This window comes from Gavia stellata, chromosome 7, assembly GCF_030936135.1.
Source record: "Gavia stellata isolate bGavSte3 chromosome 7, bGavSte3.hap2, whole genome shotgun sequence".
NCBI classification, from domain to species: domain Eukaryota; kingdom Metazoa; phylum Chordata; class Aves; order Gaviiformes; family Gaviidae; genus Gavia; species Gavia stellata.
Genome location: NC_082600.1, coordinates 40,602,792 through 40,622,512, shown reverse-complemented (window position 1 = coordinate 40,622,512; position 19,721 = coordinate 40,602,792). Strand labels below are relative to the sequence as shown.

Sequence of the window (19,721 nt, the reverse complement as noted above, 5' to 3'; positions counted from 1 at the left end):
GAGAACTATGAATGAGACACATGGAAGTGGCATCAACAGCCAGCTATGAAAACCATCCTTCCTCTCAAAACTCCGAGTAGCTGTGGAGCCATGCATACCACAATATAGGGGCTGGATTCATGCCACACAACTAGGGAGGACCACTACCGTGGAACGAGCTGCATGCAAAACGCACCACACAAACTACACCTGAGCTGGGAGAGCACAGTACAAACACAGCGTGGCTTGTGATGAAGGTGAAGCTGCACGAACTGAACTATAGCTTGGTTGCGGCAGAGGGCAGTGATACACAAACACTCGCAGTCCTCATTCTGCATAGCACCTACAAATGCAGAAGCCTGTCCTTGTTTATTTCTAGCATACAACACTTACCACTCTTAGGCTTATTCTTAATAAAAATTGCACTCTCTCTGTGTCTTTAAGCGTGCACATGTGCAGATGCACAGAGACAGACTGAACATTCACTTTTTAAAATATTAATTCTGGTTGCTTTCTCTTATTTCTTTGACAACCATATCCTATTCAATTAATCTACTATCCCCCTCGTCCTCTGAAAAATCAAATACTTTAAACTTTTGCTTCACAAGATGTTGACTTGCATCTTAACAACAGGCAAAGAATTGCTACACTTCAGAGAGCTGATTTCCGTCTTTCCCTCCCCGTCTCTCTCACCCTTTGAAAGGTAGGAAGCTGGATGCACTTAAAGACAAAAAGGGAGGGAGGAGGAAGGCAGCATAACTCTTCGGCTTCTTAACTGGGTTAATTTGTCTCCTAGCATGGGAATAGAGAGCTTAAGAGAAAGCTACAGGAAAAAAAATAAAGTTGCAAGGCATGCTCTACTCATGCAATAGCTGACATGCCTAATGCTATGTGAGTCACAGCAGCTTTCAAATACTAGATTAAAAAAGGTGTAACAACCTTCTTATTACAGGAAGGATGGATTACATTTCCACTGGGTACAATTTGAAGAAGAGATGCATAAAAGAAAACATAAGTTGTGATGAAGAAGCCCAGTCTTGTCTTGAATTAGTTTAAATGCATCTTCCTCAGAGCAACTGATTTTTGATGAGAAATAAATGGATTTGTATGCTCGACCAGTGTTTGCAAGCCAGTTTGCACCACGCAATTGCACAACTTTTGGAATTTATTGTGTAGCATCTGCTGTATATAAATGTGGAAAAGCACCAGAAATTATACAGTACTATATATGAATATATAAATATGTCAGTTTTAACTCAAGAGCTCTTTGCATCATTTATAAACCAGTAAACACCCAAAATTATTTTGAATATTGACTTAAGTTTTGGCAAAGGTTTTCTTGTTTTGCTTGTTTTAACTAAATGGGCTCACTCATGTTTAAGCAAAAGATTGCACTTGATTTAGATTTGGGACTATGTACTAACTTTGCCTGAAACAGAGACAAGACTGCATTTCAAGTCTCCTGTTTCTGAAAGCAAAACTGCAGAGTAAAGACAAAATAAATTAAAAAAAAAGATCGACCTGGGCTAAACGTGCAGATTGACACTCATTTTGACAAACGTTCCAGCTCTTCAGGTTCAGAGACTGGTGCTGTTCCAGATCTGGGGATGGGTCGTTTAGATCTAGAATGAAACTACCCAAATGTTCAGAGAATCTGTATCAGGCTCAGTCCTCCAGTTAAAATCCTATGGCTAGACAATGCAAGCAGCTGGACAGACAGCCCAGGGGAAGCCAAATCCTCGCGCAGCCAACTTAGGGAGTTATTTGGTCCCAGTGAAAGCAGTTTTTGTAAGGTACCGCAGCAAGTTCTACCCCTGAAAAAAAGCATAAAAAAGCTAACATCGTGGCAAAGCACCCAGCCTTGCAGCCTGCTCTCCAGGCCCTGCTAAGTGATGGGTACTGGTTCTTGTCAGCATTACTAGTCCTAGCCCTGCGCCAACCTCTTTCTTTGCACGGTTCCTCTGAATGGGGACCTTTCAAACCCTGGAGGTGCGGAACCTGCTCTTCTCCCTTGCAACTCTGGCTGCCACATCTGGATGAGAGATGTGTTTGAGCTTCTCTGAAGGGAAAAGGCAATGAATACCCTCAGACCGGCACCATAGGAGCTCATTTTGCAATTGGTGTATGAAGTCCTCCAGCACAGAAGTCACGGAAATGTTTAGGTTGCAAAAGACCTTTAAGATCATCAAGTCCAACTGTAAACCTAACACTACCAAGCCTACTACTAAACCATGTCCCTAAGCACCTCAATCCACACATCTTAAAAACCAGGGTCACCATGGATGGTGACTCAATCACCTCCCTGGGCAGCCTGTTCCAACAGCTGATAACCCTTTCAGTGAAGAAATTTTCCCTAATATCCAATCTAAACCTCCCTTGGTGCAACTTGAGGCCATTTCCTCTTGTCCTGTCGCTAGTCACCTGGGAGAAGAGACCAGCACCCACCTCTCTACCACCCCCTTTCAGGTAGTTGTAGAGAGCAATAAGGTCTCCCCTCAGCCTCCTCTTCTCCAAGCTAAACAACCCCAGCTCTCTCAACCACTCCTCATAAGGCTTGTGCTCCAGACCCCTCACCAGCTTTGTCTCTGGACAAGCAGAACTTGGCTGTCCTGAACTATGCCATCAGGGAACACTATCAATAATAAATTCTCTTTCCCAACACTACAGTATTTCCGTACTCCAGCCAAATGCTTTTTTTTCTGAGTGACATTCTGATGTGTTCTGGGCCAACTCTGTAGGCATTTGCCAAGACACATGCTGGCTTCTTCAGACAGACACACACAGCAGTTTAAACTTGGTTTAGATCATGAGTCTTGAGTAACGACAAGCCATCTGGCACATTTCAGTAATACTGGCACTTTCTGCTCAGAGAGGTCCGGGACTTAAATAAGACAGACATGGCAGGTCAGGAGTGAAACGCATTGGCAGGGCTGTGTGCACAAAGCTTGCACAGCAGCACTTAACCCAAGCCAGTACAGCTGGGACATCACCCATCGATCCGTTCACAGCCACACAGGCAGTTTTGGGAGCCGAGCAAGACAACAAGCCAATGTTGGGTTGAGGTCAGAAGCAGTGCACGAGCAAGGTGCCAGCCAGGGGCTTGGTGCTGGAAGGAGGAGGTATCACTCAAAAATGGAGCTGTGGGGGCAGGTCTGTTTGAAGTCAGGGGTTACGGGTCAGGATGAAGTTGCATAAAAACTTCTTGGGAGAAGGGCAGAACAGTGCAAGGCCTGTAGACTGCACATCTCCCTTGGGTTGCAGTAGCAAAGATGCTGGTAGACAGGATCAGGAGAAATCTGGAGTGAAGTTGTAGACAGATTGAGGAACATGACAGAGGCTTTTTGCACCGGGAAGTTCAGCTGTTGCAGCAGTGACTTCCTTCTGACTTGTTTCCGCAATATTGTATAGGGCCAAGTCTGAATCAGTGGGAGAAGAAAGTATATGCATGTTGTTCTCCTACCACACAGGAGATTGCATCTTAAAAATAATTGTACAGAAATCAAAAAGAAGATTAGAAAGCCAGTTTTGTTGTTGATTAATATAACAAGATGTTCTTACAACAGTCTGATGACTGGGAAAAATAGAGCATTGCTGATTAATTTACAGAAACTAAGTAATTCCTGAGGAAACTGTTTTCTCACTAAAAGAGAAATATGAAACTTCATTTATTGCAGCAACTGCCATCGTGGACAGTGGCTGATGACCCAGTCTGGGCATGGATCATAGCACTACACGATACCTGCCCTTGGTCAGTTTTTCCTTCCATTTGTCCATTGTATTAGTGCTCTACTCTAAACTTACCATCGGTCAATGTCATATACATGGACACAGATGCCACACAGACTGGTTTCATCTTACTTTCATTCTCTGTGGCTTGCCCATAAAAGTAAAGACTTAACGAAGAAGATAACGGTGTGATGTGTCCTCCTTTGACTGACCTACTTTGAGCCAGAAGCCAGGGAAGAGGATATACAAATCTACTTCTAATGCAGATTAAAATGTGCCTTTGGCACAGTATCCCCACACGGGTTCATCATACGTTCAAAAAAGGCTTTTTCATCCTTTTCCCAGATTCCTGTTGTCAAGAAGGGGCCATTAATGATAACTCCCTGAGGCTCCTTCTCCTTGTGTTACACAATGCCTCATTCACAACTTAAGCATCAGGACAGATGAAAGCAAAACAGAGATGAGTGGTTCTTTCTTTGGTATTCAAACTTTCAATCAAACACCCACTTTGCTGTACTATAAACAGAGCTGATTGTTTAGGGCACCAAGGCACTGCTGTAATGTTTCTTTTTCTTTAAGATTTTACATTTCTACTATGAGAAGCAATTACAATAGAAGTGTCAAGCAAAAATAAACCCCTGTTAATCACAGTCACTGTGAGCCTGCCAAGTAAATCAAGTCTCAGTGTTGCTGTTCCATTTTTCAGGTAGAAAAAAAGTATGAGAATGCCAGAGTCTCAAAATTAAGCTCTTCCCAAGAGGGGGTCCAAAGTTTTTGAAAAAACAAGCTCTTCTCTTGTGTTCATGACATTGAGTGGAATTAGACAAGCACTAAAATTGAGTATCTGATGATCATAAGAATAATTCAGGTTGGAAGGACTCTCTGGAGGTCATCTAGTCCAACCTCCATCCACAGCAAGGCCAAATACAGAGTTAGGTCAGATTGCCCAGTTCATCTGTGCTCAGAGGGTTTCTGAACAGCTCCAAAACGCTGGTTCCACAGCCTCTCCAGGCTACCAGGCCCACGCTCAGCTGCTCTGAGCACAAACAACTTTCTTCCTAAATCTAGTTGGATTTCTTCTCCTGCAAGTTGTGCACATTATCTTTTCTGCTTCCACCATGTGTTTTTGAGAAGGGTCCAACCCTGTCTTCTCTATAGCCTCTCTTTCCCTTCAGCTTTTCCTTCTCCAGACTGAACAAACCCAGTATCCTCAGCTTCCGCTCAAACATAGGTGCTCCTGCCTCTTCAAGTGCTCCAGCTCTTTACCCGCCTATCACAAGTACTGAAACGATATACAAATTTCTTTTGGTTTTGGTCTTTATAGGCAGATCTACACATCTGAAAGGAGAAATGAGAAACAGAAAAAAACTTCAGGTACTCAGCTGAGACATTATTTTCCCATACTCTTCAAACTCCGAGGCTTCATGCACTGCCTGGCGCATCACAAGGGAACCACCTTCAAATCACCCGAAGGGAATCATACTGAGCTTGTTCTCCTCCAAATAGGAGAATTTTCTGTGAGCTTTGGAGGGAGGTTTTGTTCTTATTTTGTCTTCATCTTTTCACTATTCCCTGTGCTGTGAAAAACCAGCCATTTCAAGGTGATGCAGTTGCTGTTCCAGAACAGCACAGTGCAAGGGGACAGTTTCCATCGTGCCAGGGAGCTGCCAACCAGGGTGATGCTTAAGGATAAATATAATCAGTTTAAAGATGCTGTGAGGTCTCCCCTTTCCTTTTTTCTTTGAGTAACAGGTGGCAGCTTGACGACTAGATCAATTGTTTAATCAATACTATGAATATTAACAGGAATATCAGAAACCTGGTTTAGCTAAATAAATCTTAAGACATCCAGTTTGTGTATTGCAGACTTGAGCTCACAGCATGAGTTTTTAAATCAGATGAATGGTTATTTTCCCCAGGAACCTTCAAGAACAGTTAGCTCATACTAAATTGCAGGTTATGGCTAGAGCAGGTAACACAATTGTCACATCTCATTCTAGATTCAGGTTTCTTTTCCACAGTAAAACCCTAATCCTGCAACTGCCAGTTACACTGAGTCACCACCCTGAAATCAATTTCAGACTGAAGAGCCTGTTGCTCAATAAAAAGGGATTAACTGGACTGAGCCTCATTTAAGTAAGAACTTCATTCCCATTTCCATATTCCCTGCCTATCACCAAGAACTCCGCAGATTTGTATTCCATCTCTGAAGCTTAAGCTGGACATTTTTCTGACACAACGATATCAAATCACACTCCAGAATCAATCAACACAACCTCAAACTCTGCTCAATCCAACATTTTCACAGTAAAGATATTTTTGAAGTGCTTCAGCTCAGATATGCTCCACTGTAGGGAACCCTCTTTGCAATGGCTTGACACCAGCTGCATTGCCAGGATCCCTGTTGACTAGAGGTATTTTCCCATTATTTTATAACAGTATAAAGCCCTCAAGAACAAGAAAAACCCCTTTGAACTGCCAGTCTTCTCAGTTATTGGTGTGCTGCCTATATGCAACAATGCAACTTTTGCATTTTTAGTGACTGAATTTTACTGCAGCGAAGTCGCAGCCACAGAGAAGGAAGCCCTTCACTTTTCAGAACAGAAGGGGAAACTTCCCTAAACAGACTCAGTGTGTGTATCTGGCCTGATTTGGATAGAGACTCTGCAGGACAGAGAAAAATCATATTTACTTTGCAGAGATAATACAACATAATAAATTACCCGTCGCAGGAGTAGTTAGGTATGCCCTAATGGTCAATAGCCTATGGGTAGAGAGAGGGAAAACAGCAGTTTTGTGCCACCATAGTGAATGCTACTATTGAGTCAGTGAAAGAAGGTACCAGAAACCCAAGTACAAATCCTTCAAGCAATTTACATCAACCCTGAATAAACTCATCTATCAACAGCACAGTTATTTGTTGCACTAGAAGATATTCTGTCTGGAAATACGGGTAGGAACGGTTTTGTACTCTGACTCACAGTTCCTGCACCATTGACGCTTTTGTACATATAGCTTTAATAAAACAGCATACTTGCATAAAAGGTATTTCACATTCCTCTACCTATCACAGAAGTTTGATAAGAGTATCTGGGTATGAGTGAGAAAACATGGTTTCAACTTTCTTTCCCAAGTTCTTCCCCAAGATCTTCCTACTCCTACTATAGTGAATGACTCTGCCTGGTTATACTGTAATAGCCACAAAAGCTATATAACATTTTAAAATATAACTCACCCCAAAGAAATATACATACTTGCTTGCTTAAACAGAATTAAGACATCTTGGTTCAATACTTCAGCTCATAACAATGACATCCAGAAAAAATAAGCAGAGGGGGGCATTTTTTTCTTACGTTCCTCCTTCTTTTGTGACTTTAGTAGTGTGTTTGCTTAGAGCTAGTGAGTACCAGCTCACGCTCTCGTCCCTGCTAACCGGAGTCCTTACCAGTGACGACGCTGGGGATTTTGGATAGAAAGCTCTTGACAGTGCGGATGGGAACTCCACCTGTTTTGTCATCTTGCATTCTTGTAATGATGTCTTCAATCTGTCAAAAGGAAGGACAGACTTAGTGGTTTAAGCAAAATGGTGACAGTTATGTTTATATACCATGAGTGCTTTGGAGCCCTGCTGGTAGGATGGGCTTCAAATATACCACGTGGGTTACTGCACAAACACAGACCTAGACACATGGCTATCGCCTCCCAAATTTAAACGCTGAGACTAGAAACCTTGAGACAACGTAGACCAGCTTGAAACACGGTGGTCGGATACTGACCATCCAACTGCCATCGTTCTTTTTCTGCTGACGGGGGTGACAGAAACGTGTTGTTTGGTCTGCATGTGAATTGGGTTAGACTCTATACTGCAGCCAGCTTAAGGCGCTTCCCTTCCAGTTTGCTCCCTTATCCCACACTCATCTGAATCCTCAATACTGTGACCTTGGGAGGGCTTTCATTTTCCAAAGGCTCCCAGACATCACCAATGGCCTACAGCTTGAGAAGAGCATAAGACAGAACAACTGCAGGGTGATTTCCCTGTGCCTCATGCTGGAGGGTGGAATGGTACATGTCCAGGATTACCATATGAAGTACGCAACCCCCAGTAAAATGATCACAGAGAAAAACTGGTTAGATTTTCACAGGCAAGTTAACTTTTACTTCACAGGCACATATATAATCCATCACACACAGGAAAATATACATTTTCAAAATACACAGCAATCAGAGGATCTGATTACTAGAGGAAGGAGCTTAATCCTCCTCCCGCTTACTCTAGAAGGGGAAGGGATTTTTGCTCTATTTAAGGCTACTCTCCTGCATTTACTTCAAGGCAATGCCAGGGAGAACAAAAAGCTGAACACAAGCATAGTACAGAAATTCCCTATCTCCAAAACCCCTCTTCTTTCAAGTTAATAAGGTCCCAGAAACCCAAAAACAAACCCAAAGCTGCTGGCTCCGTTGGCGCAAGTGGCTGACTGCACAGCCCCTGCCCGCTGCTGGTGACAGGGGGCTGAGGCTGACGGCAGCCAGACAGGGAGCACAGCTCTGATTATACCTGAGCGTTTTCTCCTCACAGATGCTACGAAACACCACCTCAGCAGAGAGGTTATGTGGTGGGAGCACAGCCCCTCTCTCTCCTAAAGGCAGCTTGAGAGCTCAACCAGCTCTCTTCAGCTCTGGAAAGCCGGCTTCATTTAGATGTGCAAGTGAGTTTCTCACAGACTTTACACCTAACATTTCAAAACAAGTTTAATTTCAAGTCTTCAAGGCGGTAAGACAATCTCCCTGCCAACTTCAGACTGAATTTGATCACTATGTTTTTAACCTCAGGCTATCACTTAACTGAACTGTTCGCACCTTGCTTATATGTTATTTTTAATTTAACACATGCCCTGAACAAATTCTCAGCGGGAATGAAGTCACAAAAATGAAAATACCCTGAGAGATTCAGTAGATTATGGGAGGGTTGGGTACCTACAGTTAACTTGTGATAGAATAATGCTACTTCTCCCCCAACCCAAACACTAAGAAAATTAGTAACACCTTTTCCCCTTTACTTGAACTTTATGTAAGGTTATGTGCTGATCAAAACAGTTTCTTACAGTCCAAGGGTGACTGGAGGAGTAACTGCTCCTCTCAGGCTGAAGAAGTGTTTCACAGCACCCTGTGGTTGAGAGGGGCCCGACAGCATTGCTCATCGTGAACCCAGACCTACAAGGCTACAGCACTCCGACACCGGGGGGGGGACGGGACGGCTCAGTTGCCCACAAAAGGTGGATGAAGAGGGTCAGCCAGAGTAAGAACCACTTCAACATGGCAATGAAAAAGCCTCTCTGTGACCAACTAGTTATGTGCCTTCATCTGTATGCACTTGCAGCTGGCATCAGAGAGGGATTTTTCCATGCATATTAGGAGGAAACTACTCTGGAATGTGTTACGAGTCCTATGTCTCCAGGAACACTTAAGGGCTTTAAAAAGAGCAAGCATAATTTTTAGCAAAACTGTTGTTTTCTCTTTTTCCATTTCAGTGAAAAGTTCAGAATGAAAAACAAGCTAAAATAATTGTCTTGATGTAGGAAAATAAACTTCTTGCTCTTTTGCTCACTGTAAACTAAAGGAACACCAGACATGACTTATGTCATTCGCACCCAAAGAAAAGTTCCATTTCAAGCAAATAAACCTTTAATTATCTTAAAAAGCAAAATATATTTTTATCTAAACTATCCCCATCTCAAGCAATCAAGCAGGCACTGGTGTCTCAAATGGGGCCATTAATTTGGGTTTCAGTCACAATTATAAAAGCCAACGACAATTTTAAATCAAAACAAACAAAACTGTCCTAAAGATAACTCCTTCCCAAAAGGCTCCTCCTTCCTCTTGTCTTCCAGCCTGACTACGGGCACTTTTTGCTCTCCTTATTTCTGAGTGTTGAATATTTCTTCCCTCCTTCCCTTTCTACTCAGATGCCACATCTCCTTCCTTCCCTGTCCTCATCTCATCCAGAGATGACTACATACATCATCCTCCTACAGCACACCAGCATTTGCAGTCTGCTGCCCGAGAGCCCGCAGGGTTACAGCCTCCTCTTGTACATTAGCTTTCCATTCCCAACATGCTTCCCTTGTGCTCTCTCCCTTTCTGCACTGCTCAAAAGGGACAGCATAGCCTACTTGAAGAAACATTTGATGATCATTTTATCCTTTCTTAAAGTCATAATCAAGTTTTAAATAAAATATTGAAAAACTGTATTTAACAACCTGCATCAAGTTTTTGTTCAGTCCACTACAAAGGGAAGATCTGACCCTTTGTACCAGCCTTTGTGCTTTGCATCCACCGAAGTTTGCAGATATTGCCACCCTGGTTCCAAATTCCTGCCTCACTATGGAAATGTTTCATGAAATAAGTGATACAAAGTGGAAAAAAGTGACTATTAGAGCTTTAAGTGTGGAGAAAAGCAGAGAGGGAACATCAAGCATGAAGGTCACTTTGATGAAAGCTTTGCATCTTAACTTCTAAGATCGTTACCTAGACACTTCACTGCTAATGATTCTCCCTTCAGCTTCTGTACGTCATTAAATATCCTTTAGGTTTCCCTATCTGGCAGACAGGGAATGAGAGTCCTTGGACAGTTCATTTCATCAGGCTGGGAGGCAGGAGCTAGTAAAACCAAGCATTCCTCATATTTATCACTCCTAAATGAGCAGGCTTCAGTGAACTAACTTCTGCCCAACAGAAGTAGTGGTAAGAACAGGCAATGTTTTGGGTTTTTTTTTCCTATTATGAAGGTCACTGCTATTTCAATCTAGTCTGATTTTACATCAGTAAAGGGAACTGTTACTCTTCCCTCTGGGTGGATTCTGGGTCAATATCTCCCTGAGAAAGCCAGAGCAATTTATATATCTGCTATCACTGTTAGCTACACACCACAATGCATGCTTAGCAAACTCCTCACTGGTTGCTGACAACTCTGCTCCCTACATTTGCCCAGAATGATTTTATTTCACGTTACCCCACTCTCAGTGCACTGAAAAGGGCTTTGGCTTCAGGAGGACGTTAGCGGTGGAGACAGGATTCTACAGCAGGTAGTTCATGAGAGTTTACCAACATATTCTGTTTCACAGAATGTATTGGGGATTTAATGCATATGTGGGATTTGCTCATATTCATTAGACCTTCTTTTCCACTACCAGCACTTTTGCTGGCCTAAGGAGGGTGAAGGCATGAGGTAGGAGACCTTGAACTTCTGTCAGAGATGAGATGTCCATCACTGGGAGATAAGAAGTCCCTTTTCTGAGGCAGGGGAAAATAAAACACTACATTTGTTGAAGTGTTATAATAAATAAGTCATAATACAACAACAAATGTAATGATCACAGCCTGGCAACTTTGGGTCAGTGCCACACATCCCCAGTTTTACCATAAGGGAGAAAAATGACTCTCAACTTTGCAGTAGCTTCTCTTTCTCCCAGTGCCAAAATAAAGCAGGCACCCAGACCACAGCACATTAGCGTGCACAGCCTTGCTGAGCCCTGGAAGCACCCTGCTCACGGCCAAGGCTGACCTTGGAGGCGACACACTGAGGGAAGGGCAAGTAACACAGGAAAAAGAAAAGCTAACAGCTCTCACCTCGCACAACCCCACGCCTGGACACCAACAGCTTACTGGAGCTACCTGGCTGAATGTGTTGAATTACAACTGAGTGATTACCACACACTGATGACAGAGGCCACCACTATCCCTTTTTGCCAGCTCATTTTTGTAAGCTAGTGAGGGAAACAGTGCCCTTTTTATATTCTAGCCTTTAAGTTAGCCACACATACTCCCTCAGACCCGGCAGGAAAGGTCCTGCTGCCTATTTCTGAGTATTTTGGTACACACCAGGTTCCTGTCTGATTACTCGCAGCAGGTACCCTGCTCTTGGGGATTCCTGTCACCAGCTAACCTGTGGTTGGAGAGTCTGAGCATCGCTTATCGGCACCAACATTAAACGTATAGGGTTGGATAGACAGCTCTGCGCAATGCCAAGTATCCTCTTTGCCCAGGCAGATGAGAGCTCTCCTGAATATTGTTGGAGCTAGATGGTACATGGAGCAAAGGATCAATCTGTTGTCAGCTAGCATGACGACAACAATTGTAAATACATTTGATCTTTTACTCTTGACTGAAATACAAGTTTAAAATAGATCATTTCTCATGCTGCCCAACCCCTATAGGTCCCATAAGTGCCTCTGACTAGCTCTCCGATGCTTCCAGCATGCCTGTGCCTTCCGTACCTGCTGACTCCTGCCACACAGCCCCACGCATGCACAGACAAGGAAAGTTAATTGACAGGAGGCCTGAAACCAGCTTACTTCACCAGTCCAGACAGTTTCACTCTGCCCAAACACAGGAAGAGAAGGCTAAAAACAGCTAATACACCTCCCTTCGGCACCCTCGAGGGAGAAAAGACAACCTTGCCTCTGAGACAGCACTGGAAAGCAGCGGAGCAGCACCGCCAGGGAATTGCCATGCGACCTTCAGCAAACAGCTTCATCTGTCTCTGTCCAAATCTCCCCTCCTGCATAATGGAGATAATACTGAATCACACAGGGGCAGTGAAACTTAATTCAAGGGTGTCAGAGAAGGAGTTGGAGTGCCTCGGATAGTGGATGCGACACGACTATGAAAGATATGCTCCCCATCTCTGACAACCTTTCACAATCCCAGCGACTGCAACAAAACCTGAGCACGGCAGAGCACCGACGCGTCGGCTGGCAGGGCCATTTGGCTGCTTCCCACATGACTAACTTCCAACAAGGGCTGAGGGCAGGGGCATGGATGGAACTCGTCCTCTTCCCGATGGAGCTTTTATCTTTGTTCTTTTTAAGTTTCAGAGTTTATTTCAGATGAAGGCAGAATACACCACATAGCTCCCTCACTCTTGAGCATGTTTCAGGGAAGAAAGAAAACAACAATTAAGTTCTTCAGATTTTTATTGGGAGGGTGAAACAGAGCTAATAATGTCACCTTGAGACTGGTAACATGCTTTAGCATTTATGTATCTCTGTTGTGAATAGGAGGGTAGCAGTGAAGGAACAACTACCAAGGCACTCATCATGATTATTTCTACACCGCTGCTAATCTAGCTAGAGCTTCACAAAGTGAGTATCTACTCAGCAAGTCATCACGTGGAGAGACAGGTTTCACCACATCAATTGCATTATCCAAAGTGATGCTTAGGGAAAAACTGTGATGCTTCTGATTCAGCTGCTGAGGTGCAAGACCGGAGTCTGGGGAGTACCAGGCAGCAGCTTTTTGATCAGACCATGCCTCCCCTAACACAGCCTAGGGTATCAGCTCTGCACGGCACCCCGGCTTGGCCTGGGCTGTGTTATAAGAAAATGTAGTCGCAGAAAATGGGAGCTGAAGCTATTCCCTTCAGGCAGTATATGCACAGTTGGAAAATAGGGTTTAATATTCAGCAGAAAAACAAAGCTTAGCAAATTAATTCAGCAGACAGATTCTCCAAATGAGCTGAACTAATGCAATTTTCTCCCTCCCCAAAAAATCAAGCTTTTTAGCCCATCAGTGTCAACAGTTAGAGCAAAAGACATCAATGCATCAGTGTTATGCAAACTCAATTTTTAATTAAAAACATTTTGACAGACAACTCCTGATGAGCTCAAATTCTACATGAGTTATAATTATTTAAAGGGAAGGCTATTTGGGCATGTTAGAAAGTTGTGTAAAACACTAAAAGTGAACTCTTGTTTACTGATTGTGCAACTGTAATTACAGTAGCAAATGCTTGGGACTTTGTTGCATTTTACAGCGTAACAAAAGTTTTTGTGAACAGCGGTACATTTTTCCCCCATGTTTTCTACAGTTACAGTAAAGATGTCACATATATGCATGTAATCAGCTTGAGAGATCTTATACCATTTAGAGCACAGCCGCTCTAATTAGAAACCTTCTCAGGTTAGCTGCAAATTAGACCAAATATTTACTTTGCTCAGTAAGCAGAAGTGTTAAGCTTTTTATGACTGTAGGAAAGTGTCATAAATATCCAGTGAAGATCATGTGAATTTTAAATAAAGCACTCCAATGGAAACCAAATGGCTGTAGGAATTATCACTGAGGTGTAACGCAAGTCACATTTTAGTGAAAGAAATTATACGATTACTGCCATACAGTATGTACTGAATAGGGGTGGCTTTTGTGTGGCTTATGAATTATGCAAACACATATGCAAACCTATGCACAGATACATGCATAAATGCACTAATTGTTTCAGCCAGGAAAACTGTAGGGTGAAATCACCTGTAAACTGTTTCTCAGCATGCAATCTGAATTGGAGGAACCACTTTAGGGAAAAAAAGGAAGAAGTTCAGTCCCTCTGTCCCCTAAACAGTGCTGCTAAGCAAGCCAGTGGTGCTGACAGCATCTGGGCTGTTGGTATCTGTCAGCTTGTGGCAGCACTGAGCCTCCCAGACTGTTTTACACAGGTCACCCGTCACCTGGTACTAACTACCTCTGACCACGCCATCCTCAGCAAGATTTGAATGGATAACCCTGAAGTGCTCTGCAATGACTATCTGCAGATAGAAGACTGAACCAAAACAAAGCAGCAGCATAGGTTGAAATATGAAGGAATAGAGTTACAATAGGAAATCTGGAGCTGCACTTATGCTAATATATTCACCACAGTCCCCTTACGTCAATAACCAAGAGGGGCTTAAGGGGGAGCATGAGAGCATGAGCTTTCTTGTGAGGAGCTTTTACGGAGGTCACCTACTGCAGGGACTGACAGCATCCTGCTGCCTCGCTCCAGCCAGGGTCCGACGCACAAGTTGCTGTGGAAACGGGAGAGATTTTCTTTTCTGTTGCATCACTGCACTGAATGTAAAACTGTTACAGAACATCTCGACTACACAGGTCTCCTCATTCATCACCGTATGAGCAATCTGAAGGAGCAAAGCAGATGTGCCTAACACAGCCCACACAGGGACTCCTGTAGGAGGAGTAGACTCCATACAAGACATGGCAGAGCTTCTTTGCGTGCCCGCTCCCATGCGGGCATGCACATTTGGGCCCCTTGCCACTCCCACTGCAGGCAGGGCACCAGGGTGAAGCCCATTAACCCAACCTCAGAAATGCCCAGAAGCAAAGCTGTGACCCAGCTGCCATCTAGAACAACATTGCCATTTCAAGCAGCTTGTGGAAGTGCCAAAAGTAAGAGTTTAGTTCAACAGCTTTGATTTTCCAAGTGCTGCTTTTGGGGGTTAGCTCCCACACCCCGATTTTCACTTTGAGTTCTGGCCATCAACTAATCATTCAGCTGAATATGAGCCAGCAGTGTGCCCAGGTGGCCAAGAAGGCCAATGCCATCCTGGCCTGTATCAGAAATAGTGTGGCCAGCAGGAGTAGGGAGGTGATCGTGCCTCTGTACTCGGCTCTGGTGAGGCCGCACCTCGAATACTGTGTTCAGTTTTGGGCCCCTCACTACAAGGAGGACATTGAGGTGCTGGAGCATGACCAGAGAAGGGCAACAAAGCTGGTGAGGGGTCTGGAGCACAAGTCTTATGAGAAGCAGCTGAGGGAACTGGGGTTGTTCAGTCTGGAGAAGAGGAGGCTGAGGGGAGACCTTATCGCTCTCTACAACTACCTGAAAGGGGGTTGCAGAGAGGTGGGTGTTGGTCTCTTCTCCCAAGTGACTAGTGACAGGACAAGAGGAAGTGGCCTCAAGTTGCGCCAGGGGAGGTTCAGACTCGATATTAGGAAAAATTTCTTTACTAGGAGAGTGGTGAAGCACTGGAACAGGCTGCCCAGGGAAATGGTGGAGTCACCATCACTGAAGGTGTTCAAGGAATGTGTGGACGAGGCATTGTGGGACATAGTTTAGTGGGCATGGTGGTGTTTGGTTGATGGTTGGACTTGATGATCTTACAGGTCTTTTCCAACCTTAGTGATTCTGTGTGATTCCCATGCAAGACAAATTACACTGAAACCTGTTTTTGTGCTGGAACAGCTGAGAAAGCTCCAGGAATCTTAAATCCTCCAGCAACACTGGGCTGACTCTCCAATTTGTAACATGATTTGAGGCCAGTTTTTCAAGCCTGATTAGAAGTAGCACACAAGAGTTTTAGTAGTACACTAGATTACATGAAATAATCAATAATCCTAGCCTGTGGGGATCTATGCACGACCTAGGCATGAGAAAGCAGCAACTCTCTCCCCCCGTGGTGCTGAACTGCAGTTTGATAAAACACAGTACCTGCAGAGGAAGTTCACTTTCCTCTGGAGCATCAAATACAAGCACTTCCAGACAGAAAAGTGCTGGACTTCAGTGGTTCACCAATCTGTTCCCACACAGGAACTTGCAGCTCCCCAAATATCGATAAAAAACGAAGAGCTGGTTACGAACTGCACCCAAACCACTTCAAACCAAATCCAAACACCCAAGCAGACTCTCATTTGCACCTTCCCAAAGCTGGGAATTGGACAATATTCTCAAGGCTCATCATCCTTCTCTGGAGCTGGAAACAGAGCTGCCACCTCCCACCCTGCCTGCCTTCAACACGAGGCTGGGGAAGGAAGGACTATCCAGTCGCCTCCTTCACTGGCATGTGAACATGAGCCTTCCCATGCACCAGGGTGGAAAGGGCCCTTCCTGGGTCTGGCAGAAAATAAATTACTTTAAACAACGCTGAGCAGGCATAAGAAGACAAGTTGCTCCTCACGCATGAGTTTTCCCCCTGCCTCCCTACAAAATGCAGCAACCGCTACATAATTAGTCTGAAGTATTTAATTAAATAAATTTTTTATTGAAATGAAATACATAAATATTAAGCAGATAAGAAGTGGGGATTGAGTTGGTGGATGCCCGATCGGGGTTTTGGCACTGCTACTGCTGTCTTTAAAAATCTGAGTAATGATGAGCAGGGAATGTCATTGTATCACCTCAACCACTCAGAGAGGACTGTGTCGTTCTCCAGTTCTCACTTTTTTAAAGCAAAACAGATTTTCTACCTCACTAGCAGATCTCTAACAGGGAGCAAACTCTGCAGTTGAGAAAAAAAAATCTGCATTCCTGACCATATTCTGCATACAGAAGAAGAAAACAAAGAAAGTATCTCCCATTTAAAGTGACTATTTTCTGTTTAAAACTGTAAAGCCTAAATTGCACCTGGATTTAGGCCCCACACCTGAGGGACGATTTGTGTCCATACCCTCATGAAAGGGCAGAGGGTATTTGTCATGAAAAGGAGGACACATGAATCATAAGACAAGGCTTTTACACTGCGGACTTCTTGTTTCAATCCGAGCTTCAACAAGCACTATCAACTGCAGGCAAAATCGGATGAAACGATGTAGTACGAACTTGAGAATATTATGATTTAGTAAGAAATGCAGCACACCATCATTTTCTATTCATTTTGCAAAGCTTCATAAATACATTCCTAACTTCTCCCACATTAATGAAGCTACTTGGAGCCATTCAGAAAACAGTTCAGAAGCTACTCCCAGTACGAGATGCAAAAGTTGGGTTTTGTTGTTCCCTGAAGGAAAGCTCTATCACAGGCACCAAATCTCCACTGTTATCTTCCCTAATGAATTGACGAGGGAAACTATCCAGCATATCCCTTCTTTCTGTTTTGGTAGTTGATGAGCTCCTGTGGCTTAGCTAAAATAAATTATGCAGAAATAGACATGTACACACCAAATGTTTCTCTTCAAAACAAGAGAAGTGGGGCTCCAAGATTTTTTTTGCCTTTTTTTAAAGCATTCCTCTGTGTATATAATACTATGGCACATAATACAGTGTGACAGGTCATTTCATGCATCATTTAACTCTTTGCACTGCAAAGTGCCATACCACAATAAAGATTAGATACAACCCCTCAACCCCAAATGCTGTGAAATAGATGCAAAGTAGAGCAGTTTATAAATGCAAAGTACAGCAGTTTATAAACTACAGGGAAAAAAGGAAACCCTATTCACCACCATTGAAAGGTTGTATTTTATTTCCCTCCTGCTCCACATGATAGTGTCACCTTGCAATTTTGTTTTTAAATGCATAAAACTAAAAAATTACTTAAAAAATTATAAAGGCAAAGACACAGAAAACACCCCAAATTTTCAACCCAGGATTTAAAGGTACCACTGCAAAAGGAGATGTTATTTTCATTTGAATTTCAGAACAGAAGGAAAAAAGATGCTTTGTTAAAATCTGTTTGTTGGAGACTGAAAGAATGTAAATTTGGATTTTTTTTCATACCTCCATGAACTATGTCTTTTCTCCATATTGCTTTTTAATGCCTTTTAAATACATATATAAAAAATTGATATTTTTATGACCACAAAAATGTACAAGATTACCAGTGTTATAAACTGAAGACCTTGATTTAGCCCATGAAGAGACAAAGCTGAAGTGTTTAGCACTGTAAGACTTTCTGCACTAGTGCTGAGAAAATGTTCCAGACAAAAAGGCAGTGACGGGCAGGGCTGGTCTGTCCACCCACACCATATCTAAGCACTCTGCAAAGTACAGATGCCATTTTTCTCGTGAGGTGATAAGGTTTGGGCATTTAGCAATTATTGAAAAAACATTTTTCAAGTGCTCTACTTCACTCTCTGATATGTTAGTGAGCAGCAGTAAAACAAAAAGTATTAGTAAAAATTTAAAATAAATCTGAGCATTAATCAAAGCAGATCAGACACTGTCTGACCAAAGTCATCTTAACTGATAAGTTAACTTACTGAAATACGCTAAGTTATGCTGATAGGTCAGTTTGCATAACATAGGAGTCCCAGAGCCTCTTTAACTGAGCCACTCGATTGCTTTGGCCCTTGAATTTGATAGCAGCTATTGCTAGAATGAAAAAACCCAAGCCTCACAGATTGTTAAATGGCAGGCATGAATTAAAAATGCATATACGATTCTCATAACATGATCATCATTACTGGATTCATTAACATTTTCATGCACTGCAACTACCATTTATTATTCCAAGACTGACTGGTGCTTTCCCTTTGGCAAAGCAAATGTTGCAAATCAAACGGTAGTTAAGTTCTGCTGCAACTCAATTACGGTCCTCACCATGGGTGAAGTTATTTACCTCAACACTGATTTTATGATTTATTCAGTGGTTCCACTACTGTTAGCTCTGTCCTTTGGTAGCAATGATATTGTCAATTTACTAAGAGGAATACTTAAACAAAGCAATTTATATTCTTTTTCCAAAGTGTTGTTAATTTTCCTTGTTCATATAAAAAGAAACGTCAGATTCTTCTTCCCCCAAAGTTTTCTTTCTTCTGCTAATAATGAATGCAGGAATACATCACTTGTGGTAAACCTGTGGCAGTTAATGAAAATTATGCCTTATCTGCTTTTCTTTCAAATCTCAGCATCAAACTGCTGTTTGATTCAAGTCTGGCATTTAATGTGTCTAACACTTGACTGGGGCTCTGCTGTTCCTTTTAACCCTCTATTTTATGATATACATCGAAACCTTTCCAAAGAGTCTGAGGAGCCCCAGCTCTGCAGAACACATATGCATACTGTGGTCAAGCAGAAACTGCTACAGCTTCTGCCAGAGGCACCAATTTTAAAGAATTCTACCTCTTGACACCTAACCAGTGTTTTTTCTTAATTCAGGAAAAAAAAAGAAAAGAGTTACTTGTAGATTAAAAGTTAGAAATCCTACAGAGAAAGATATCATTTACTTTTGGTAGCTTATTGCTATCTTCTGTACAGGGGCCTGTGTGAGACAGAACTAAAGACACCGCTCACAATGCAGAATTACCCAGCAAGAACACGAGGCGCTCTCTTCTGCCTCTCCCACCAGCAGACAACACGAGAGCCTGTCTCCGGCCCTGTAATGCTAACTTGCTGGTTTATTCACTGAGAACAGACAGAACAGAATAAAAGGAGCAGACACTGCATCCTGTGGATACAGCTCGGTGGCTGTTTCAACATGTAAACATACTAAATGAGAGCGAGCAAGCTACCTCCACAGCATGAAAGAGCTACTCAC

The 19,721-nt window shown here is 43.0% G+C and overlaps 1 protein-coding gene across 1 annotated transcript in view; it reads right to left on the bottom strand.

The window, feature by feature from the left end:
- RGS6 (regulator of G protein signaling 6) overlaps nucleotides 1-19,721 on the bottom strand; it is a 293,534-nt gene that overhangs the window by 104,381 nt on the left and 169,432 nt on the right. The window contains exon 3 of the mRNA XM_059819792.1: nucleotides 7,151-7,250. Within this exon, the coding sequence (XP_059675775.1) occupies nucleotides 7,151-7,250 (100 nt within the window). The remainder of the gene's footprint in view (nucleotides 1-7,150; nucleotides 7,251-19,721) is intronic.